The sequence below is a fragment of the Embiotoca jacksoni genome, unplaced genomic scaffold (assembly GCF_022577435.1).
Source record: "Embiotoca jacksoni isolate LCO1_2020_lvr unplaced genomic scaffold, fEmbJac1.0.p SCAF_30, whole genome shotgun sequence".
NCBI classification, from domain to species: domain Eukaryota; kingdom Metazoa; phylum Chordata; class Actinopteri; family Embiotocidae; genus Embiotoca; species Embiotoca jacksoni.
This window is the reverse complement of record NW_027185382.1, coordinates 3,814,047-3,839,582: the sequence shown is the minus strand read 5'-3', so window position 1 is coordinate 3,839,582 and position 25,536 is coordinate 3,814,047. Positions and strand designations below refer to the sequence as shown.

At 42.6% G+C, this 25,536-nt stretch overlaps 1 protein-coding gene across 2 annotated transcripts in view; it reads right to left on the bottom strand.

Moving 5' to 3' along the window:
* Positions 1-653: 653 nt before the first annotated feature.
* ptgfrnb (prostaglandin F2 receptor inhibitor b) overlaps positions 654-25,536 on the bottom strand; it is a 44,863-nt gene continuing 19,980 nt past the window's right edge. Inside the window, exons 6-15 of one of the 2 annotated variants that reach the window (XM_069163930.1) lie at positions 23,192-23,338; positions 22,921-23,075; positions 22,593-22,713; positions 21,421-21,640; positions 21,144-21,331; positions 17,192-17,299; positions 4,281-4,467; positions 4,010-4,128; positions 3,817-3,867; positions 654-3,648 (exon numbers count right to left, since the gene is read on the bottom strand). In XM_069163930.1, coding sequence (XP_069020031.1) covers positions 3,536-3,648; positions 3,817-3,867; positions 4,010-4,128; positions 4,281-4,467; positions 17,192-17,299; positions 21,144-21,331; positions 21,421-21,640; positions 22,593-22,713; positions 22,921-23,075; positions 23,192-23,338 — 1,409 coding nt within the window. In that variant the 3' untranslated portion in view covers positions 654-3,535. Of the gene's footprint in view, positions 3,649-3,816; positions 3,868-4,009; positions 4,129-4,280; positions 4,468-16,586; positions 16,695-17,191; positions 17,300-21,143; positions 21,332-21,420; positions 21,641-22,592; positions 22,714-22,920; positions 23,076-23,191; positions 23,339-25,536 lie in introns of those variants that run through there. The other variant, XM_069163931.1, reaches the window with a different exon arrangement.

Genomic DNA, 25,536 nt, shown 5'->3' with positions numbered 1-25,536 from the left:
GGAGAGAAAAATACAGAGAAATGGAGCAAACAGCACCGAGACAAAGTGAAGAAGAGATTGGTGACTAATAGAAAAGCGATAAACCCATAAATCCCATTAGACTAACAAGACGAAGGCGACATAGAAAGACACGGAGGGAAGAGTTATAGCCGTGGTCCAATGTTGAATTATAAAACATTTATTCCACTAGAAGTTTTTGAAGTTGTCTTCTTTTTTTTTCTCTGCATGTGTTTGGGAGTGTAGAAAAAGCTGATTGATGGCTTGCCCAGAGACGGAGAAGAAAACCAAATTGGCCCACATTTGTCACAAGCCTCCGAGAGGGAAATCTGATCGCGACCGCGATCGGATCCTCTGGAAAAACCCAGCCGCCACGTTTAAAACGGGAAGAGGGCGAACCAGCCAGGGCGACTTTCAGAATTAGATAACGACTGACTTATTGAATATGTTAAGAGAACAGCTCAGCATTTTGGGAAAGATGATTATTTGCTCTCCGTTAGAGAATAAGAGGAAAGGATTGATGTCGATTTCACGTCTGTACTTTCGGGTTGGGAAGCGAGTTTTAAAAAGTTGAAAACATTTTCAATCCTGAAAGTCATCATCATCTCCAAAAATAAAAATAAAAAAGGGCACAAAAAGCCAAATGTCAAAATGAATACATCTTACAAATCTATTTATTTAAAAAAAAACAAAAAAAACATCATGAGTCATCATACTAATTTCAATAAAATTACAAAGTAAAAAGACACTGGGGGAACCTTGCAGTGACATGTTCAGTGGTGTGTATCAATGCTACTTGTGTGTGTGTGGTTCACTGCTCTGAGCATTCGGCACAGAGCTATCATTCGCTTATATGCACAAGTATTGAGTGAGAGTGTGTGTGTGTGTGTGTGTGTGTGTGTGTGTGTGTGTGTGTGTGTGTGTGTGTATTAGTGGTAGTGGTAAAACCTATTCTGAATACTGCAACAGCACAATCACAGAGAGGCACACACCTGCGGAGAGTTTTTTTTTTCTGTAATAAAAGTCACCATCAATCAAGCCAAAACACCAATCGTCTGATCAATATTTCTCCTATTTCAGTAGTTAGAGGAGGAACAATGCGTTGATATGGAATCCGCTTGGTAACCAACGTCACATTTCTTGGTTTTTCTTTTGAATTCAGGCCAAATTCGTGGTTTAAAAGTGAATAACCTGACCAGGCTGAATAAGAAGCCGATTGTTTTCCACCCAGTTGAAGGTTGCAGGGTCAGACCCAGACTGTAGCAGCAGAGTATGGGAGCAGGGAGTGTTTTAGCTGTGATTGAGGGTGATAAATGTTCAGCTCTCTGTGAGCTGTGACCCGACTACAGCCTGATATTGCTCATAAAGTTCTGAGAGTTGCTTAAAATTCCCTTTAAAACACATCAAACAAAGCCCCGTTCGAGCCCCGTCAGCTCGAGAGGAAACGCGGCCCGTCACAAACCTAACAGGTCCGATGGATCCTGCGGGGTTTGGGCAGACAGTTTGTGTGTGTTGTTGGTGGAGCTGCGAGCGTGCGTTCACACAGCAGTCACCACAAGTTCATTCATTTGCTATAAAAACACCAGAGGCTGCACAGATGTTAGCAGACACAAGTTGGGTGCAGCTGACTTTCTCCATCAGCTGGTTATTGCAGAAATATTTAGTTTAAACTGCGAAGTGCAAGGTAAACTTAGCCGTTTTCTACAACTTCTCTCAAAGAGAGAGGAGACAAGACGTCTCAGATTAATTAGGGAAAGGATGCCTTCACTGTTGGGGGTTGAAATTTCTGAAACCACTTTAAGTAGTCAGTAAACAGTTGAATATTTTGGGAAGTGTTCTCTGGAGATAAGGTGTGGGATGGAGTCTAGCTTAGCACAAAGACTGAAAACAAGGGGGGGGGGGGGCGCCTGCTTAGCTAAAAGTGACAGAATATGCCTGCCAACAATTTCAAAAGAGTCTCATTTATGTTGGTTATGTAAAATGGGTGCAAATGCAAATGAGGAGAGATTGTTATAAGAGCCAAGAAATGGCTCAATAGTCCCAATCCTCGCACCGGGGAGGTTGGATGGACTGATGGCTTCGGCACAAACAAGTTCCTTTAAAGCTAAATGTTTCACTTCTGAATGGGCACGGCGAGGATTCCCCCGTTTCTACTGTTGTGCTAAGCTAAACCAGGCGGAGCACATTCCCCAAATTGTTGAACTATTTTTTTTTTAGAAATCGAAGCTAAAACGCGCATAATTTTCCTCAAAACTTTGCAGCCGCATGAACGGCAGTTTCAAAAGTTTCTTGCATCACCCTGTTAAAAACAGTCGTGCCGTTCAAAGCGTGAACACACGCGAGACGACATTAGCAAACTGACAGCTGGCTTTTCAAATCTGGATGTAGGAGGCTTTGATGTCATCAAAATGTAACCCTGGAAACGACTTGTGTTGCCCACGAATGACATCATACTGTCATTATAAAACAGTACATGCAACTCTTTGTCTCGCACGGCACTCACACACAGTGTACGAAACACACACGAGACTCGGGCAAAAATAACAGCTGGATACATTTCTGGATATTTATAAAAGAAGAGTGCTTGTTTCACCATTTTTAGCGGCTGTTCAAGTGTTGATCTGGCAAAATGAACCGAGCACACCTCCGGCAGTTCAAATATATTGGCACCACGTACAGTATATCTCACACACAAACACACAAACTGCATATCTCCTTGTAAAGCTTAGAAATGTCTCTTATTTTAAAATCTCTGCAATTTCCAAAAAACTAGAGTTGAGAATAAAAGTAAATATCGTCCTTTTATTAAGGTAGTAATACTCTGGGGTGGTAGTGCAAGACCTCTCGTGTGGGAAGCACGTGGAGCACTTTTGTTTTTCGACTTCTGCGCCGCCGCAGAGAGAAGGCTCGGGCTCTGCACACAGAGTACCGACTGCAGATGTTGACGTGTTGAGGTGTCATTAATCCTGTGCAGACACGGTGTCCAATAAGAAAAATGAAATGCCACTCCCGTCGCAAAAACAAGTGCTTCCTCGAAGATGACGACTTAGCAGGGTTTGCAGAACCACTACGAGAAGCACAGAGCGGTTGTACTTCACAGCCTTGGCATCAGAAGAAAGAAAAAAAAAAAAGCATGTCGTCCGGCCCGAGCGCTTCATTTGTTATCCCCAGTGGTTACAGAGGCAGCAGATTTGTTTATTCCCAGTTGGCAGTGAAGTTTCTCGTCGTGCTGCGGAACAAATGTATCTGCATAAAATGTCTCTACGAGCGCCACGGATTTTCTTCATAGAAACAGAAGTCTGAAAGGCAGAGTTTAAAAAGCCCCCTGCTCCTCCACTGCAGAGTTGAAAAATCCTGAGCACCATTTTACGAAGCACCACGACGGGTCCTTTTTCCACGTCCAGAGTCGTATTTAGTCCCACCGCCCGTCGCCCGGAAACAACTGCGTGTCCCAGAAATCGTCTATGGGCGTGTGTCTGTTGTGTGTGTGGTGCTTCCTGTGCTCGCTGCAGTGTGTGGGTGCGGGGGAAAGTGTTTGTCAGTCCATCTCCAGGTCCATGAGTTTGTTGCGTGAGCGCGGGGTGTGCGTGGTGTTGCGGCAGCAGCACTGGGCGCAAATGAGCCCCAGGACCAGAGAGAAGAGGCCCACACCTGCAAACAAATGGAGAAGACGCCGCTATTATACACTACACACCTAGTACTGACCTTCCTATACTACTGAAATGATTCCTCATGCTGTCACAACTACTGGCAGCCACTTTTCTTCTATGTGTAGTGTTATTATTGAACTTTACTGTCATTGAAGCACGGTTACGTTACCCAGTGAGGCCGATGCACCATATAAGAGAGGTAACTTCAGGGAGTCCCACACTGGAGAAGGAGAGAGAACGAGTGGATTAATTATGACAAAATAATCTTGTTATTTACAGGAACTTTCAATTTAAATACATGCATGTTCAAATGATCCCAGATCGAACGTGCTATCTAATGATCTTCTACACACTCTCCTCACCTGCAAACTTAACAGTGAGGAAGATATGTCCCGACATCAGCTCTCCGGCTTGAGTCCAGGCTCCCGTTGAGGCCGACAGGTACCAGGGCGTGGCGATGCAGTGATACTCTCCGCTGTCACTGGAAACCGCGCACACACACACACACACACACACACACACACACACACACACACACACACACAGTCACACACTGCAGCTCAGATTCTGGTGTAACGATGATCGTGTGCAAAGTTTTCAGCCAGCGGTGATCAGGCCGAAAGAAACACTCACCTGTCCTGAGTGCCAAAAATGTTCAATAAGTAGGTGTGTGTGTCTTTGCGCTCTATTGAAATGTCGCTGGATGAGTTGCGGTCGATTTTCCTCACGATGCCGAAGCGGTCGACGGAGGCCACCTGAATCGTCGTCTGTCCGCCGCGCAGCCTGGTGAAAAACCAGCTCACCTCGTACGCCAGGTCATCTGAGAGACACACAGACAGAGAGACAAAGATAAGTTGGACTGTTCTTAAAAATCTTGGTGATTATTTACCAAGTTCAAAATTGACAAACCACTTTAAAAGACACACAAAGTGCCTTTTTATCTACATTTACACTAAACTTTATAAACTACAAAGGCTGTTTAAAAGACGATCAAAATAAACCTAAAAGACACGATATATCTGGCAGAGCGGCATTAAAAGATATATTTACTGACGTATTTCAAACCTGCGAGAGATCAAGTGTAAACCAAAGGGCCTGTTGTGCAGAACAAAGCAGTTTTATTTGACAAACCAGGTGGAAAATGTGTTAATTTATTAATTTACACCTTCACTGAGGAGTCAGTGTTTTTGAGGGATTAGCCCTTTTCAAGATTTTGTTGAATCTTTAAGTCACTAGCATTGTAGTTAAACTACCATGTGCATGTCGAACATTTACAGAGAACCGCATTTTGGGAAAGTGAGGAGGAGGAGGGTGTTTTTGGTGGTCCAACGCAGCCCTAACTTCACACAGATAACAAACGGAACAAAAGAAGAAACCCAGAAAACATGAACGAATCCATTATCACCACATTAAAACGGCTGCTGTTCCTTTTCCCACAGTCACAGGGAAGATAAAACAAGACGAGGAGATGGACACGCGTCATAAAAAGGATGATAGTGATGACAAAAGAAATAAAACGGGGACAGGAGTTTGAGAGAATTCGTGATAATAGATGCAATCTATGGAGAAAAAAAAGGGGGGCGAGCGAGCTAATTATTTCCAAGAGGAAGACGTAGAGAGAGAGAGAGAGAGAGAGAGAGAGACGAAGAGCGGTAGAGATAGACAGAAGCACAAACTAGTCATTAGTCTGTCAGGGAGAGAGGGACTATTAGCACTGTACCTCCCACACACACAAACACACACACACACACACACACACACACACACACACAAACACACAATAAAAACCGCATGCAGCCTTCGTCATCCTGTCATTTAGGAGACAAATAGAACGTACAGATGAAAAATAAAAGGAACATTTGCAAACGACAATGCGGAGAAAAAAAAAAAAAAGACGAATGATGATGAACAATTACGAAAAAAAAAAATAAATAAATAAAAATAAAAAAAGAGTGAGAGATGCAGAAAACGAGGAGGAGAGAATGGGTGCAGCGAATATAATGAAGAGGAAGACAGAGGAGAGGAGAAGAGTGTACTCACCCAGAGCAGAGTAATGAATCACATCTCAATTTCTCTCTCCCCTCTCTTGCCTAATGGTTGTAATATTCAAGTGCTACATCATTAAAAATCAGCAGCAGCAGCAGCAGGAACAGCAGTGGTGCTAATAACACTGGCCCGGGTTTCAGTCGAATGTCCCCTGGACTTCATATTGATCGTCGCTCCAGAACTTTGTCTGTCTGTCCCTCCATGTGATGTGAGAGCAAAGCATATTCCTATTGCGGCCGGAGGTTTTCTCAGGTGACAAACAACATGTCCTTTTATCCAAAAGGAGGCTCAGCTGTCTCAGAAACCATCTTGGTTTTGCACCAAAAATGTACAGAAGACATGCACAGACAATTTTAAGCTTTTGCTAAAGTTATAAAAGACATCCATGCTCCCTGAAATAAATTCGCCCTTCTCAGGTAGCCACACTGCACTTGCAGATTTAATTGATAATTGATAATCATTTAAATTAAATGAAAAACACACAAAAATGACACCCTGATTTTGAAAAGCCCACCAAGTTTGATCGGCGGACGACTTGATGCTCTAGTTGAAGCCACGATTCCTCCGTCTCGGCCGAGAGTCTCAATCCGTCGCTGCCCGTTAGTGGAGAAGAGGACGCGCCGGACACCGGGACGTAATTTTGGCAAATCAACTGGACTACTTCTCATTTAGTGGAGAAGAGCAGTCAGTCCTTTCTGATGCAGATACTGTGATTTAGGCCGAGACGTTCGGTTGATTCTTATCTGTATTGTTGCAAAGGATTACGCTTAAAATTTCACCAGTGATTTATTTCACTTAGTTGCATATTAAATGACATCATGTATTAGCCTGTTAGCTCTGTTAAAACTGGGCTTAAGATACAGTCGGAAATAATTAGAAGACTTCTGGCTTTCAAAGTAAAGACAGAAAGTCATTATGATGCCAGTTTTTAGTTTTAGTTTATTCATAAAGACAGAAAACAAAGAACTAAAATACTTCGAGTGCTCATGTAAACAACGAGTCATAAAAAGCCTCCCTTCACGTTGTTAAATCGGACTAAATTGACGATGATAATGGTGGTGATGAAGATGCACTTTGACAGCATAGAGAGGCGGTGTGTTTTTTTTTTGCACAAAGACAAGTAACCAAGCGCTCATCCAACTAGAGATGAGGAAACAGGAGGTGACACTAAGAGAGGGGATGACCGGGTCAACTGACCACACACACACACACACACACACACACACACACACACACACACACACACACACACACACACACACACTATCCTCCCTCCAGACTGACCAGACTCCGCTGAAGAAAAAAGATCTGACACCGAGAGAGGACCGAGTTTTCCATTAACATCGTCAAGAAAGTCCACGTTTCCTCACAGCAACAGAAAGACTCTAAACGTGACACTGCAGAGGAACCGGGGTTTTTCAAAGTACTCCAGTGTATCTTACCGGATAACGTCTAAATAAGGTACACAACAACACACGCCCAGTCAATAATTTGATTAAATTCACCACAGTGACAAAGAGAAGATGTCATTTTGAGTTGCGATGGCACACAGTGACACCTCCAGACGGCATCTTCACTCCTGAAGGAAGGACTTAATCATTTTGATCGACCAGCGCTGACACCACATTACAGGTGAAAATAAGTGCGTCAAGCTGTCAACACATGATGTCCACATGAGGGTCCCCTCAAAGTAAGGCTGGACGGCACTGAGGCGTTCTCATGCACAGGCGCGGTGAAACGGTTATTAGTCAGAGCTCCCAGCAGCACTCGCTGAACTGAAAGAAAAACAGGCGAGATGAAGGACGGGAAACAAAAGGACGTGGACTCAAAGTGACCCGATGATGGAGTTACGTCCTCAGCGCACACCTGGTTTACCTCAGTGAAATCACAAAAATCCAAAAGAAAACACGTCGCGAAGTGAATGAGCCGTCCGCCAGAGCGTGTGGCGCTGAAAACAAATCAAGGCCATGAAATATTATGGGCAATAAATTGACCAGAAACCAAAGAGGCAATTTTCTCATCGGTTGTTAATCAACCAAAAGTTATTTAAACAACAAAGTGGTCTGTATGTTGCAGACTTTGGAAGAGGACAGTGATAATTTACAACTTTTTCATCACTAATATTCACATTTTCAACATATCCCTGAAAAGAAGCAAAACTGGCCAAAAATAGTTTTTTTTGCAATAAATAATGATATGCACGAGTTCATGTGTTTTTTCTAACTGTGTTACTAAATCTCATCTACTTTGGTGACTAAAATATCATCATAAGTCTTTGAACTGATGGTTAAACTACAAAAACTCCACTTTAAAAAGAGAAATTCCACCCGACATGTCTTTCATTTGTTGGATAAGTTCGCAAAACACTTTTGAATATATTTACATGAACACAGATGTTTTCTGGTGACGAGATTTAAACCCATTACATAATGGCTGAGGCGATACTCTTGTATAATAATCACATCATTTAAAAACTGTCTGTGACAGTGAAAGATGCATTTCTCTGACGTCTTGATAACACCAGGTTAGTGTCTGACATTGCCGTTAGTGATCAAAGACTCATTTTGCATAATTCCACAGGACTGACGCGTGAACTCCGGCTGCTCGTTCCAGCGACGACACCAATATTCGAGGAGCGGAGCTATAATTAGAAATCCTCTGCTTTCGCACAGTTAGCCTCCATCGTTTCGCTTTCTTTGTTCTTGACGGCGGAGTGGACGCAGAACCGACGGGAAGGAGGGAAGGGATTTGAATTACTTAGTGATTGAGGAGATTATTTTGTTTATTACACAGCCGTAAATCAACAGGAAGAGGCAAGTCAAATATGTGAGCACGGCTCAAGATGTCTTTGGAGAGCACGTAGTATCACCAGAGACGCCCCCACTCTCTCCCCATGGGAGGTGCTAGAAGAGTATCTGATCCCCCACCAGCAGGCTGACGCACAGCTTCTTGCCCACAGCTGTTCCTCTGCTGAGTGTCGACTCTCGCTGTCATCCCATACAGACCTTTTCTCCCCCCCCCCCCCTATATGAACTCGTGAACTCCCAACAGTCACTTGATAAGCTATAAACTGTGTTTACACTGCCTTACAGCTATCCTGTACGCTGCACACGCAGCGAGCGAGCAGAAAGAAAATAAAATTAGAAAAGTATGAATATTTTCTTTGCTTTTAACAGGGAAAATATGCTTTAAGGGAGACCGAAGAGACGGCGAAGGAAGAGCGATCACGGGGAAAGCTGTGTGTTTTTAAAGGCAGACCTCCCTTTGGTAGATGAATGTGGGATAATCTGGTCACAATATGTAATAACTGGTCCACAATATCAACCTGAAAAGAGTGCAATCAGCTTGAAGGAGAGGCTTGTTGGATCCTCAAATAGCATTTGAACCGCTCGCCCTTTTTTTAAAAAAATTTTCATTCTTCCATCACGTTTCATGTGTGCAGCAGAAAAAAAAAGGCTTTGAGGAGAGGTGGTCGTGAAGTGTGAGCAGCTGTCTCAGTTTGTAACGGTTGCATGGAGACGGCAGGTTTCTTGTGTCACATACTTAAAAATGTGCATATTTCAGATATACAAAACTACTACTAATTAAAAAAAAAAAAAAAAAAAATGGTGTTGAAAAAATTCTGTCAAAGTCTGGATTAAAATTTGAAAATATGGTACCAAAGCCCAACTTCAGTTTTGGCAGTGAAGCAGCTTCATTAAGCAGGAAGCGGCGTCCGCTCCGGTGATGGGATGGCAGAAGAGGAACTACAGTGCAGCCCGAACAGAATATCTGGCTCCTGTCTGAGCTAATAAAACAGAAATGGCTGTCAGTGGAAATGAAGACAGTCTGATTGGATTTCTCTAGATTAATCCCTTGAGGAGAGTCCATGGCATAAAAAAACTGCCTGAATCACACACACACACACACACACACACACACACACACACACACACACACACACACACACACTCAAAAGACTTGACAATTACCACCAGTGCTTCTAATGAAACCGTGTGTGTTCTCTGCTCCATAAAGCAGGACAGCACTGGTAGAGTGGAATACTAAACACTATAAAAACACCATTTAGCTTCAGAGAAACAAAGCCGCTGGGAAGCGAAGTTTCCCTCGTTACTTGCTGCATGCTTAATAAGATCGCCAGTAAATGAAGGCAAATTTGACTCCATATTTGGCATATTTTACATGCAGCAGCCTTTTAAACAAACCGCTGTACTAATACGGGTTTCAGAAGACCGAGACCTGTACTCTTAGATTTGCTTGTATGATGACATTTTCCCAGAAACTGTAACTTTCAAAGCGTTTCCCTTCAAATGTTATCATTAGCAGGGTGTAAAAGCTACCGAGGAGAATTTCATCATTCTCTTTGTTCCACTTTGCCATGAATCTATGTGGTTGTGCTGGTAAATACGCGAACGGAGTCAATTATATCTTCAAAGATCACAAGTAGGTTATTTAAAAGACCAGATAACAGACAACAGCCAAGTAAGTTTAGTTTAGAGTTTAGTTAACAAGGAGCAAACAAAACTTCCTGATCTGTTTTTGTTTTGCATTTGATCCATTTTTCATCCATTTATTTAGATTATTTGCTCCTAAAACAGCTTCGTCATTCATCTCAAAAGGGAACGGGTTGGTATGAAAACCCACCTTGCAGCAGTACTTTTATGACAGGCAGAGGATGAAGTGATTGTTACCAGGAGAAATTGTCAGAGATGTAAATGCAGATCCTTGTTTGTGTGTTTTTTTTAATCCAACCACCTGTTGAATCAGTGTTACCTGCATTGTTGGTCTCACTAGGGGAGCTAAATATTATCTGTGAACGTGTGTTTTGGCAAAAACTGAATATCATTTTTATCAACGAGTGACTTCCCCTTGTTCCTAAAAGCAGTAAAAGCTTCTTTTCTCCTCAACATGAATAAAATGGTGAGTTCAGGTGAATTTTCCCACAAGAATTGGCACTGACATGATAAATGTATTGATGATTAAAATGAGATATCAGACCCTGGCAGCTTAGGTCAAAGAAATTCTGCCACTCGTGTATTGAAAACTATTTTGTCTTGTTGTCCCAGTTGTGATGTTTCATCTGGATCATTTCTGTTAAAAAAAACCCGCAGCAACTCCAGTCTGATGACACCGAAATCTGCCGTTTCTAAAGACTCCTGCATCTCTGCTCCTCTTCAACTGGAAGAGCTAATGGAGTGAAAATGATGACGCCGTTCTGCCGCTTATCTGTCCAATGTTTTCAATTTGTGTTTTACTGTGCCCTCTACTTTCCTCTTACACTCAGTTTCCTCTTTATACCCTTTTTCTTCTTCTTCTATCTTTCCCTTTAAGTTTGGTCGGCAACCGTTTGCTCTACTTTTCCACTACAGTAAACACATCCAGAGTGAGACAACCTTTGAAGTTTCCAGTCAAGGCTCTTCTTTGGTTTCTGCTGAACACCTGAAAGAAGATGTAGTTTTGACTCTTATTTTATTTTTTATTTTTTTGCAGTCATCTGCAGGCCACTGAATATTAAAAAAACGTTGGTTTTTTTTGACAACAAATGAATAAGTGACGGCGGAATGACTTCAATGAACCTCAATGTCTTCTCAGGTGTCCACATCCTGTTGAAACTTTGAAATGAGATGAACCACTGACAGGATGCGGTTTTTTGGGGGTTTTTTCTGACTGAAATATGGAAGTAAATTTCAGCTTTTTTTTTTATTACTTCAGTTTCATTAGAATCAAAGTTAGATTCATTCATGTGTCATTTCCCAAATAGTATAAAAGCTTAAAGCACCAATGTGAGCTTAGATTTCTGCACAAAACATGTCAAAAGTGCACTTTTGTATATCCAGCGTGTATGTATAAAGAATATAATTATATTGGATTTTTTTTTCCCTTCCTACTGCTCCAGCATCAGTGGGTCTCTAATTTAGTGTGTAGCTGGTTGTTGAACAGTTTGTATGCAGGACAGGTAGAGCGACCGACATCATCGACCTGTCCTGCAGCTTGCGAGTTTCATGACCAGAATATGAGCAGCTTCTTTCTCCAACTGGAGTCGTGTCCTCTGTGCTGCACAGACAGATGGACATAACAGCCAACCTGGCCGTCCTCACACTCTGCCACTACCGCAGAAAATAATGAGCCCAGAATTTAACCAATAACCTGTTACTAAGCTGAACTGACAGCTCTCGAATGAACTCTGGTTGTTATTTTTTTTTATTTTATTTTTTTTATTATTTGCAGCTGTCATTGGCTCACCAGAAACAGTTAATGGATCATTTAGCCTTCCCGTCATCCGCTCTCACCACCTCATCACCGTCCATCCCTCTCCGCTCAACAACTCGCCCCATTCTTCCTCTCGCCCACTTTGCCCTGAATCCACCGCTTCCCTCTCTTTCTCTTTAGGAAAACTTTGCATGGTGTTCTCGAGCCACTCTTCCTCCATTTACTGCCTCCTCTATTCACTCTCGCTCACTTTAACAATCTGTTTAGCTTCCTCCACTTTTCCCCCCTTTATTCACTCCCACCTTTTCTCCTCTCTCTCCAGCTCGCCATCTATTCTTCCTCTACCTCGTTCTGTCTCCCCAGTCGGCTAACGGAGCGTGAGATTGGCTAATTAACGGCTGCCTGTCGGCCCTGCAAAGACAGCTGGGTTATTTGGTGAGAGTGAAGAGGAGGGAGGAGAGACTGAAGAGGAAATGAGGAGAGGAAGAGCCAAAAGAGGAGAGGAGCGTGTATCGTGATATCTATCAGGCAGCGCTGTTTTAAAATACGATTTAGGGTTTCAGGTGTTAATCACTTATTCTTATGTGCATTTAAAAAAAAGTTGGCTGGACTGCTCCTGCTATTATTATCATCTCTTAAAGCTTAGAGCTGAAATAAAATATTTTTCTGGCCCCTTTCAGCAAAACAAATCAGACACAGAAAGACTATTTATGTAGTTGGAGTTTGTGTCTAGTGCTGCTACTGCTCAGTTTCTATACCATGTAATGTTGGTTCTTCACATATATATATTCTTTCAAGCAGTTTTTAATCATCAGCTTCCACTTTTTCATCTCGATGTAGGAGTGCAACTCTGGTATTGTGACATAAATGAACTTAAATTAAAAAACCTAACCTAAATGAAAAATGCTACCATTTCTGTAGTTCGTGATCCTCTAAAAACTGTTTTTCCTGCAGTAATTGTCTGAAAACCTGAGAAACTGCAGAGATTTTTGGCAGACGAACGGGGGCCTCAGCGCTCTGCCAACTTTGGTTCAATACCGGGCAGCGAGATCCCACAATTAACCAGCAATTCTCACCAAAATCACTCGTTCCCTCTTTTGGAAAAATACCTGCAATGTACAATGAGATTTTTCCAGAGTATTCTCCGCGCGAAACAAATCTGATTTATGCCAAGTTTACATCACAGTAAATAATAGCAGAGCTGGGTGTTTTAAATGTATCACATTGAGGTCATTGGTTAAAAGTTAAGACCCTATCACAAAATGTTTCAATAAATCAAGATAAAACTCCTGTCGTACATTCGTATTATTCGCCTCTTTTCATTGTCTTCTTCTGAAGCTAAAAGGAGATAGCATGAAGAACAAAGCCTTATTTTTTCCCAAGAGGAACCGACTGGTATGCTGTTATTTTAACAAAAGAATTTCAGAGTGGAAAAAGAACAAGCTTGTGAAACTGTCACAGTTTCAGTGGCAGTGCTTCAAAACACAGAGAAAAATACCTCTAATGGTGATGTCATCTCTTCAGCACTGATTTCAAGTGTGCAGCGTCTGACAAGCACACACTTCCATAACTGCAATAACATGCCAGTCATTCCAGAGGTAATGAAGGCTGCCTGTCCGCTTGCAGGGGCACGTTGAGATAAAGCACAACACCGAGTCGAGAAGATAGGGACTCAAAAGACACACTATCATTCTTCTGTGTTTAACTGTAAACGAGCCATGACTGTGCAAAAAACTCCATTTAACATTTCAGGAGTCACTGGGACCATAAATATGTGCCCAAATTTCACGGCTGCACAGTCTTGACTCGTTGGCCAACAACTCCCCCCCCTTGGTCTGCTATAGGGTCAAAACCTGGCAGCAATTAGCAATTACAAACCTTACAGACCGCATCACAGCATTATACTGACTCTGGGTAGTCTCTGCCAACACACAACTGAGAGTTCAATAGACTCTCTAATACAAGGCTGAATCAGCACCACAGTAAAAATGATCCCTGACTGACGGAGCCGTGAGAAATAATGAGAATATTTTGTGTGTGAGTGTGTTTCACCAGGCCCATCGTAAAAACAAGCCCGAACACCGGAGACGGTTTCAGGAATGTACTGCGCACGCACACGCACACGCACGCACACACACGCACACACACACACACACACACACACACACACACACACACACACACACACACACACACACACAATTGCTGTTGCACAATCTTTTGAGTCAGTTCCTGAAGTTCCCTTCCCACCTTATGTCAGAACAAAGACCTACAAAGGTGAGGTCGTAATTTATTAACAAATCATTTGTATTGGAACAAACACACGTTTGTGCAAAGTATGGCAGCTAATGATACTCATCTGGAAAAAAAACTTTATCGACCTGCAACCTGAACACGAAGGAACAAAGGTGCTACTTTACAGTCCAATATGCTGTCACACCCAACAGAAAGCTGTGTGCGTACATGCGTGTGAGGAAGTGACGGTCTGTCGTCCATGCCGTGCCAACGTAGCCGCCACACCTTTGTTGATACATGTCACTCGATACCGGTTTGCTATTTGGTCCATTATCTAACGTTTAACCAGCGTGTCACGGCCACTTTCTTGGCCCTCAAGTCCCGCCACCTGTCTCCTGCTGTCATTTAGTCAATAAATGTCAACGGTTTTATGGAAGGAAATGGTCTGGTGGTAGCACAGCTTACTAATGGTACTCTGATCCCACTTACATATAGTAATGTCTATCATAGTGAGTGAGGATATATATTATTCCTCAGCACCACAGAGATCCACTGTTGCCTAAAAACAGATTATTAAGCCACTTGTTGCACTGGATAACATATTCCTTCATTAAATGAACACGTATGTCATTAATCAAAATTATTTTACAACATCCTCCCTTCATAAATAATTACTACAGACCTAAATATGTAAATAGTCCACGACAGATTTACTCCAGTTTTACTAAAACTTTCCGAGCCCAGCTCTTTTATAAAAACCACCGAGCCGGTGTGAAAAACGAGTGAACAAATGAAACCCTGTCAGGTGTTGAATAAAACAGATTTAAATGTTACTGCTGAGCGAAGTGTCGCCCAGAAGACCTTCATTCACATCCAAAGTGGAACCAGATGTTCTGCCGAGAGCACGCCGCCTGATCATTGAGCTCGTGATGCTCATCTTCACCTCCAGCTCACAACAACGTCATCACAAGCACCTCGGTGTGTTCTTACTGTGTTACCGTTTCATGAGGAAACCACTCACCGGAACAAACGGCAGACGAATGATTTGTCATTAGCTCTTGGCCAGTTAGTTAGTTCACCTTGAAACCCGACACACACCCACAGCATGACGCAACATGAGTCACAGTGACTGCAGAGGAAACGGCTTCATGATGCACCTAAAATGGGGGAACCTACCTAAACTTTGTTCCTCTAGCAGTATAATCATGCTGTCCGCTTTATGCAAAGGTTTCGGTTTCGCAAACTTTCAATTATATTCTGAATGTTAAATCTAAAAGGTAACCTCGTCCAAGAACACTTTGCAATCATAAAAACAACACACAGCAAGAAAACAAAAAACACATTAAAAAACAACTCTAGCCGAAGGCAGCACGACTACCCGCGTGATTTATCAACTTATGCCGGTATCATACTTTCTGCATGTATGTGGGAACAGCTGCATAACTTCAACTGACTTGTCTGACCTGCTGCTCCCCTACAAAACGACTTGTTTTAAAATAAAAGCACAGAGAAATGCTTAAAAATCTTAAATATGCATTTGATGGCTTAACACGATATACTGTGTCCCGAGAAGACTCAAGTTTAAGCTGCATGTCCCAGCAGTTTAAAGGGTCAATGGCAAATAATAATAATAATAATAATAATAATAATAATAATAATAACAACAATAACAAAGTATATTTATGCATCCCACAACATGTCTTTCCTCCCTCTTCCCTTCCCACAGCGAACACTTCCCTATCAGCTGCGATGGTGCAGCTGTCTGAGCGCAAACTCCACAACCACCAACCCGGCGCTCCCTCGCAGCGCTCCCCCGCTGCGAGGGAACATTTGTGTTTATGCATGGGCATACATTACGTGCGTACATGCAGACATGCACTCCTGCGAAGACACAGGTGCAAAGGAACATGTTTGCACGAAGACGACGGGGAAATGGTATTTCCGCTGTGCTTATGTTTGCAAAAAAAAAAAAAAAGATTTCCAAACAACCAAACACGAGCGCAGAGTGAGGAGGTCTGTGATGTGCTTCATTAGCTCCATGTGAGGGTATAACATAGAGAACACATGTTGGAATGAAGGAGGCGAGGGGACGAACAAGGAGAGAGAAATAGCGGCAGATGGGCAGAGGGAGGTGGTGAGTTATTCATAATGTCATGTGATGTGTTTAAGTTAAAGAGTATGGAGTGACGAGGAAGAGGAGGGGAGGAGGGAAGGAGGGAGGTGGTGCACAACACCAACGGAGTTTCTATTTCTACTATGTGGGGGATTTTCAGTGGTTGAATGAAACATATGCTTCACTTTACAACTGCTTCAATATCACTTCATTTCAGAGAAGAAAATTCACTCTTATAGTTAGTTGTATTTTGCAGATAAAACATGTGACAAGCTCATGTAATATATAGATTTATTGTTATAGATCAATATTTCATTTTGCTCCTCCGCAACCAGCTGTAACATTAAAATCCCATTTCCATCTAAATTCTGATTTGAGACCTGGATGTTTTTCCCCCACGTTTCCGTGTAGTTTTCTTGTCTCTGATTAGAAGAAACAACAATCTGGGAACAAAAACCTCAAATCAGCTGTGAGAGAAGAAGTTAAAACAGAAATGTCATCATCTGCAGCACAGTAAGAAACCAGCATGTCAAGCTGCACACACACAGAAAGGAGGATGTTGAGCTATGTGTGTGTGTGTGTGTGTGTGTGTGTGTGTGTGTGTGTGTGAGTGAGAGAGAGAGAGAGAGAGAGAGACTTAACGAGAGCGAGAGTGAGATTATATTTCATGTGTAAAACCATTTGAAATGCTGAAGTCAAATCATTCTTATTAGCTGTGCTGTTGACAGGTTGGCAGGTGTGGAAAACAACAGGAGTAGTGAGTGTGTATACGAGTGTGTGTGTGTGTGTGTGTGTGTGTGTGAGTGAGATACAGCATAATTTCTTTATGCATGTGCGTGTAAAAAAGTGCAAAACTGTGACTGTGTGTGGTCTACCTGTCTGTGTGTGTGTGTGTGTGTGTGTGTGTGTGTGTGTGTGTGTGTGTGTGTGTGTGTCGTACCAGTCTTTGGTGAGGACCCAGAGACGCTGAGCGAACAGTCCATCTTGGCCGTTTCCCACGGATAAACACTGCTGCTGTCCGATTGGATGGCGATGGAGAAGGAGGGGCCTGCAGACGTCAAATGAGCTTTATTCAAAAAACATTTTACACGGAGGACAAACATCAGAGAATCGCGAGCGAGATCAAAAGGACTCATTTAAGCACAGACTGCTTTTAAACCTACATATACTATAATTCATCATTCACGTCCCTGAGGAACGATAGTGGATGCGAGCTTGCAGCGAGAAAATAAGTGTTCGGCTCAGCTTTCACATAGTAAACACTGCTTTAAAGTCACAGACTGATTTCTCTCATATGTTGAACTCAAAAAGGAGGAAACAGCAGCGCTGTAGATAAAACAGATGGCAGCTGAAACTGGAGTTAGACACCCTCTTATTGATTTGGAAATATTGCAAAGCCAATCAGATTAATTACTCGTGTAGAGATTTATACATACAATGTCAGATATGCCCTCTCTTTGTAGCCTAATGTCTAATTAATGATGGACTTCATTTCATAAGGACTGAAAGAACACTAATTACAAGGAGTGATTTCAGCAAATGACACCATAATGACTTTAAAAACATGTATTTACTTTACATTTCATTTAAATTGCTCTGTGAAAGTGTCTCAGGAAGCCATGATGGTGTGATTGATTAGTTATACCCAAGTCTTATATATTATAGTTATATTTTGATATTTATATATATATATATATATATATATATATATATATTTGATATTTCTTGTCAAACGTTGAGCTGGAAGTCACAAAAAGTCTTGCAGGATAGAATTTTTTTTTATTCGTACGAGGCATCGAATGGAAGGTTGTTTTTGAACTCCTTAGAAATCCTCCCGATCCCAGCAAATGTCATGCAATATTTTGCTCTGGCGTGTATTTGTTTTTGAAAGTCCAGCGTTGAGATGTTTAAAAAAGAAAAAAGAAAAAAAAAAAACCGCCTTAACTCTAATGTACAAATTCAAAAGGACCCCGAGAGCAGCTGCAGTCATGGCGTCGGGGGACTTTCAGTGTGTGGAGACTTCTAAACCATCTCCCGAAACATTTAAGATGTTCTGACAGTTTCCCCTTCGACGGCGTTACTCATGCCATCACGTGTGAAGTTCTGTATAATACATGCACTCAAGCTGCATAAACACGGTGGGGACGGATATAAAACCTGATATTTTAGTCTTGGTGAGCTCTAAGTGAAAACAAGTCTAACAGGAGCATTTAAGAAACACTATCTGGTCAGGCCTCAAAATGTTCTACGTATCAAGACTTTACTTGACGTGGTCTTGCCGCATCTACCTGTAACTTCTGGATGTGCAGTCGGGGCTTAAATCGGTTCAAACTAAGCTGCTTTATTCCGACACTTCTTCATTTGACGACTTTAATTTCACGACAGAAAAACCTTTGACAGCATTCAAACCATCTCGGGGCCGAAACTCACTCGAATAATCAAAACTGAATAATAATGTCAACAACAATAATGTCTTATTAGCTTCCGGGAGGAGCGATGCAGAATTGATTACTGCCGCATTAAATAATCAAACAGCATCATATCCACCAGACCACTGCAATTCATTTCAGCTGCTTCTCTCAGAAAATAACTTTCTTTGTAGGTCTTGTGTTTGGTTAAAAGTTAGCATTAAAGGCGTTGAAATGACAAAAACTAGGACAATGTCTGGTGTACAGGCCCACCGGCCTCACTGTAGTCCAAAGATGGCACGTGTATCTCATGGCCACTCCATATTTATGTCGCCGTCCTGCCGCAAAAATCACTTAAAACAGTAAATATTTAATAGTAAATGTGCTGGTGAGACTTGAGACATTTCCATATGCGTCCTCACGGCAGGTCCCTGCACGGGTAGAAGTACCACAACACGTCTAAAACATTCAAGATACAGCTGGAACATTGGGAGACAAGCCAGGTTGAGGATGAGCTCGAGACACACACACACACACACACACACACACACACACACACACACACACACACACACACACACACACACACACAGAGAGAGATGAATGAGCACGCAGAGCTTTCGGTCCCCCAAGGCAAGTATGAGGGGTTCTTGAAAACTGCTCAGCTTGAAGCTTGAACGCGGTTACTGTGTGTGCGTGTGTGTGTGTGCACGTGTGTGTTTGTGTGTGTGTGTGTGTGTCTTTGTGTGGAGGTTTGCTCGATGTGGGGTCAACTCAAAATGTTCGACTTGGACGCACATGCTTGAACACTTGAAAGATTACACACACACACACACACACACACACACACACACACACACACACACACACACACACACAAGCAGAGAGAAAAGGAAGGCAGCGGTGCACATCTTTACAGCTGGCTGATTGGCCAAAGGGCTTCACTTTGAAGATGTCCCAGAGAGAGGCGGAGGGAGGGGCAAGAGAGAGGTAGAGGGAGACAGTGAAAGAGTGAAAGGATGGTGGTGAGAACGAGGGGGGGGAGAAGAAAATACGGCGAGTTGATGGAGAGAGAAAGAGAAAGTAATGCTCAAGGGCTCGTGCCCTCCCCAGAGAAAGACAGAAGATAGTGTTCAATTTATCTTCTGTTTTTCCACATTTGCTCCACTACGCTGTCATCGCTCTTTCTCTCTGCAGCCTCTCTCAGCTCCTGCAGTCTTTAAGCATCTTTGCCTGCTATCAGAAGATCTGATATGTTGCATCCTGTCTTCGAACAGAGATGTGTAACCACGTGACGTGTGGGAAGCATCTGGTTCTTCTTCGTTCACTAGAAGAGTTCGAAACACTAAACACGGTTCTGTCCACGCGGTAACTTGCACCTTTTTACACTTGGATTTTTTTGGGGCAGATTGGTAAAATTATAGAAATGATGTGAACGAGGCTCAAATATGAACCACTGATCGCTTATTTCCTCACTTTATCTCCTTTCTTGCAACCGTATCCTGCGTCTTTCTCCTCGTCTCCTCCCTCTCGATCTAAAGAATCCACCACCTTTTCTTACTCTTACCGTCATCTATTCTTGCTCCATCCTCCAATTACTCCCTCCCTTATTTATTAACCTTTTCTTCTTCACGTCTATGCCTCTCTCTCCCACTCAACCCTTTGTCCTTGTCATACTTCCCACTTCCCTCCACCTCAGTCCACTTCCCCGCCTCCCTCTCTTTGTCTTCCTCCTCTTCCTCCTCTACTCTCCGAAGCTCCTGTTCCTCCTCCTGTCTCCCACTTCCCAGTCAGATCAAAGAAAGTTAAGTAGGCCAGTGGCTGTGGTGGGCGTCAAAGGGCTTAAGGTGTGCATCTTTATTTTTGCACATTATTAGGGAATTTATGTTGCTCATCATTAACGCGGTGTGTGTGTCTAGAAACCTACAGTACAGAGCTGCTTGTGTATTTCTATTAATAGACAGATGCTTCAGGATTTCTAGGATTATTGCAATGACTTCACAGAAACGACTGGTATTGGTTCAGACTCCTCGGAAAGTGACTGAATGACAAGAAAATGGCTTTAAGCGATCGATGTATATTACTACAATGTTAGAAAGTATTTCAGTAAATGAGCACAACGTCTTGCACAGTAAATACTGCACTAGAAACAGCGTGCAAGAGAAATGCAAAGGTAGAGCGACATAATTAGAAACAGCAGAGTACCTAACTCTGCCAACCTGTTCTCAACAGAGGAGCAAAGCGGGCAGCTGCTGCTTCTTGAAAGTGTTTTTTGTTTTTTTTCACTGCTTGAAATTGGCAGGTGGAGTCGACGGGATAATTTTAATGATACTATGGTGGTAGGTTTTAACAGTATTCACGAGCCACTGCTGAGGGGAAAAGGAAAGAATAGAGGCTTAAAATTAAAAAGTGACACCTGATGTGACTAAAACAATCTCTAAACTTCAACCTAAATCAATTATTTATTTATTCGCACGGACTCACCGTTTTCCTGAAAGTCAATCTTGACTTTGTTGGACTCGGAGCTGGTGGATTTGGTCCAGGCTTGTCCCAGCTGCTGTTTTGTCCACGCAGTGATGACACACCAGTAGAAACCTCTGTCCGACAGCTGGACGCCCGCCAGGCGGAACCGAAACTCTGCTGGACCGGACTTGGTCAGAACCAGACTGTCTCTGAGTGGATGAAAACAAGAGAGATAAATATAGCGGTGCACCAGCGAGATGTCAGATGTGTTCACGTGTATATGAAACCAGGCGCGTACCTCCTGTTGGGGTCCGTGGCTCCTCCGTGTTGCAGAACGTTGTCGGGGCTGAGAGTCATGATGGTTCTCACGTTGCTGTCCACGCTCTCCTGTGATTGGATGAGCACCGAGTAGCCCGCCTCCCCGATGTTCTCGGTGGCCACGCTGCAGCTCATTTCAAAGGTAGCTCCGCCCACTGAGGCTTCGCGGATGTGTTTGGCCACGACGTTTAAAGTCGGACCTGCAAACAGAAACAGTCAGTTACACCTCCGAGAGGGACATGATTTAGCCCAGCAGACTGTCTGAGGGGGGAAATCCCCGACAGAGGCCAACAGGAAGTGATAAGTGATTCAAAGCAGTCTCACACACACACACACACACACACACACACTGAGCCCTCCAGTTACATCATGCCTCAATTAGCTAAATTGAGGTCACCAAGTTCAACATGTGGGACGGCTTTCGGGAGGAAGTACATGTGTGTGTGTGGGACTTGAGGATAAGAAGCAGAGACAACAAGAGGTCTGTTGTGGGATTTTTCTGTGAAGTCTGAAAACGAAATTGACACATTAGAGCTTATTCATAGAGCTCAGCAGCAGCAGGGCTACTACGGCCGGATGAAGAGTTTTCTAAATCATGAATATGAGTTATGGTTCAGATTTTCTCATTTAGTACCTTATCAACCAGGAGTATTAGCATAAATCTCATATGCAGAGGGAGGAGTGATGTTAGCACAGAAAGAAAGCTCACTTTGTGGTTACTTAACCTAATGTGCACATCATTTTGTTTCGCATGTAACACCTCATTAGTTCAACAAATTAAACAAGAAACAGCCTCAATGGTATAAAGAAAGCTGGACTAACGTTTCTGTCCCCTTCAATGGTAATGTGTTGATAAAACCAAGACGAATTCAAACTGATCAATTGTGAGGTACGACACAACGTTGTTACTGAATTAAATCCATCACAAAGCTTGTAATAGTTGTTCCAAACTCTAGTCTGTTGTTAATAAAGATTCATTGTCCCCTCAATGGATATTATATATATATATATATATATATATATATATATATATATATATATATATATATATATATATATATATATATATATATATAATAAGATGACAGTCAACCATCAGTCTAAGAAATCCTCACATGACAACAGGAGGGCAGAATACTTCAGCTTCCTTACGTTTTGTGTCCCATCGTACAGTCATCGGCGAGCTTTTGTACTCGGCGGTCTTCACCAAGGCTCCCTGGCTGTTAACGCTCCAGGAGGACACGGTGCAAACATAGTGGCCCATGTCGATCTCCTGCAGAGTCACAAAGAGTCCTTTATTGCCATTTCCTGTTTCCAGTCTGCATTAGTTTCTACACATTTACCAAAAATGTTGCTGACATCTTTAATATCGTTGGAAATTTTAGGATCTTCTGTGGGTATAAAATCTGCTTGAACAATGTCTGGCTGCACAAACACTTTTTCTTTCACTCATTGCGTTCACGGCTCCCCGTTTTCCTACCTGTGTGCGGAGGAATCGCAGTTTGAACGTGTTGGGCTGAACTCTGCTCAGAGACAACACACCGCTCTTCAGCCTCTCGCCGTACATCGACCCCGGCATCAGGTTGCCATTACCGTCCAAGGAGCCGATGGGATGTGAGGTCTGAGGATCGTCCCCTGTATCAGCAGGTGATTGGACAAATTGAGAAATTTGAGAAAGTCTGCGAGAGGCTTTGGAGTATTTTCTAGTCTTGAAAGAATCCTGCAGAAAAAAGAAGCTGAGGTAAAGATACCAGGAAGTGTGGCGTGCTCCCAGTTGACACTGAGTCGGCCTCCTGGAGGTAACTGGGTAATGTTGGTCACGTGACAAGCGAGCTCTGTCGGTTCTGCCGTCATCTGGGGGTTCAGGGGGGCTTCAAGGGTCAGCGTGAAGCTCGGCTCTGTGGAAACAAAGCAGGAGAGCACCAAATTAACTTTCATTATGTAGCAAGAATGAGGTCGGGCTGTCTGATAACTCGAGTCCTATTGGGTTTTAAACTCAACTTCAATGTTTTTGCCCAATTAAACTTTTGCTGTTTTTTTTTAAACGAGACCTCAGGAAAGGTTCCTGTCGCAAGAAAGAAGCTCACAGTGAATCAGTAGCAGACTACAGCAGAGATCCTAAAGATAAAAGACAGTATCATCCATAAATGAGAAGATCCACCTCAGCTTGTATGAAGAACCACAACACCTGGAGTGTAATATTTAAGAGTCCACATGCGAATATGTGAACAGGGTAGTTCGATTGTCATGTTTCATCTCTGTAGAATAACAGAACTGTACATGCGGCATAAATTAGTCAAATGGGATGAAATGAAAATACGTTTCAAGCAGGGAATCAGCACCCTGATGAATGAACAGCTCCTGCCTGATAATACCATAAATTGAGTTACTGTGCTGCCTCCAGAGAAATGATTCCCATCCCGGCGGGGCGTCACTTCCGTCACTCACTGCCAGGTTTTCTCATTTTACAAACCGCCTAACATGACGAGACAAAGTGAATACTGATTCTTTTTTTCCTTTAATAGAGCCAGACGACAGAAATAGAACTGAAATAACACTGTTAAGTGTGTGAGATGAGGTGTGTATCGCAGTGTTAACAGTGTGTGTAGGTGGTGGAGCAGGTCCTCTCAGCCAGACATCCAGATTGCCCCTTTACACGTCAATGAACAGGAAACACACTCAAAGATTTCCACCTGACTGACTGTGACATATCCCGTATACACACACACGTATATTATATATACAGGATACACAATTAGTCACAGATACAAGAGTGCACTGTCACACCAGCACAAAGACACACACACCTAAAATGCTATAAATACAAATACATGTGTGTGTTTGGCAAAGGAGGCGGTTCGCATGATGTCAGTTGAGCGTCATACACACTCTCTGAATCATGCACCGTCACCATCTGCTGTGACACACACACACACACACACACACACACACACATACACACACACACACACACACACACACACACTTTGATCAATGAGAACGTGTGAAGCTTCTCTGCCAATTAGCCATCCGTATCTCTCCCAAACCGAAATGTTGTTCAGCAGAGCAACACAACACTTCCTCACCACTTCAGGAGCTCTGATGCTGCAGCAGTACACTGGATCTGATATACCTTGTTTTCTTAAAGACTATATTTACACTGCTCATTTTTCACCAATATTTTCGTGCCGAAAATTCTCCACAGAAATCTGATTATTTAGCTTTTTCCTTCACTAAGAAAGAACAGATTTAATTAGATTTTAAGCCTGTTTTTTTTTTTTTTTTACAACAGTAAAAAAAACAAAACAGGGAAACTTAACTTTTTTCATTTCAACACTCAGCTATAATGGAGTCACCCAGAGGTGAAATAGAAGTTATCCACATCAGCGATATGTTCTGATACAGCAGGCTTTTATTACTTAAAAAGAGCGAGATACACCTCACACTGATTCCAGGGGCATTTTAAAGGTTAATCCACCAAAGCTGTTCACAGCTGCTGATCGTTTACTTGCGGAGGGGATGAAGCAGAGACTAAAGTCACTGCAGATTGTGATCAAACTATAAACAAGCCAGAGACAACAGTTGATTTTATGATTGACTATTTGTCAGGCACAAAATGAACCAAGTGTTTCTTGCATACATGTTGCAACTCACAAACTGATTTGATCGACAATTTAAAAACAATAAATGCCCGTTGAGGTGGTCTTTTACTGGTTAAATCAAACAGTCTGTGGCAGCAACTTGATCCACATAATGACATACTATCTAACTATATTCAGAAATGCAACGGTAATCCTGCATCTATGGAAGATTGGTTCAGTGTGCATGACTGACCATCCCCTTCTCAAAGCCAACAGCAGACAGATTTCATGTTAAAGAGGCTATTTACGCTGCCGACCTCATGTCACGTCCTCCCAGCTGAGAGTGATTGGCAGCTCCTTGTTGATAGCCTGCACTCTGCAGAGTTTAGCAGAAGAGAAAATGTGTATAACAAGCTTTAAAAAGAAGAAAAGGCTCTATTAGCGCATGGCTCGAGGAGGCAGAACGAGGAAAGAAATAGGTCACTGTCAATAACACAACAAACCGCTTTCATCAG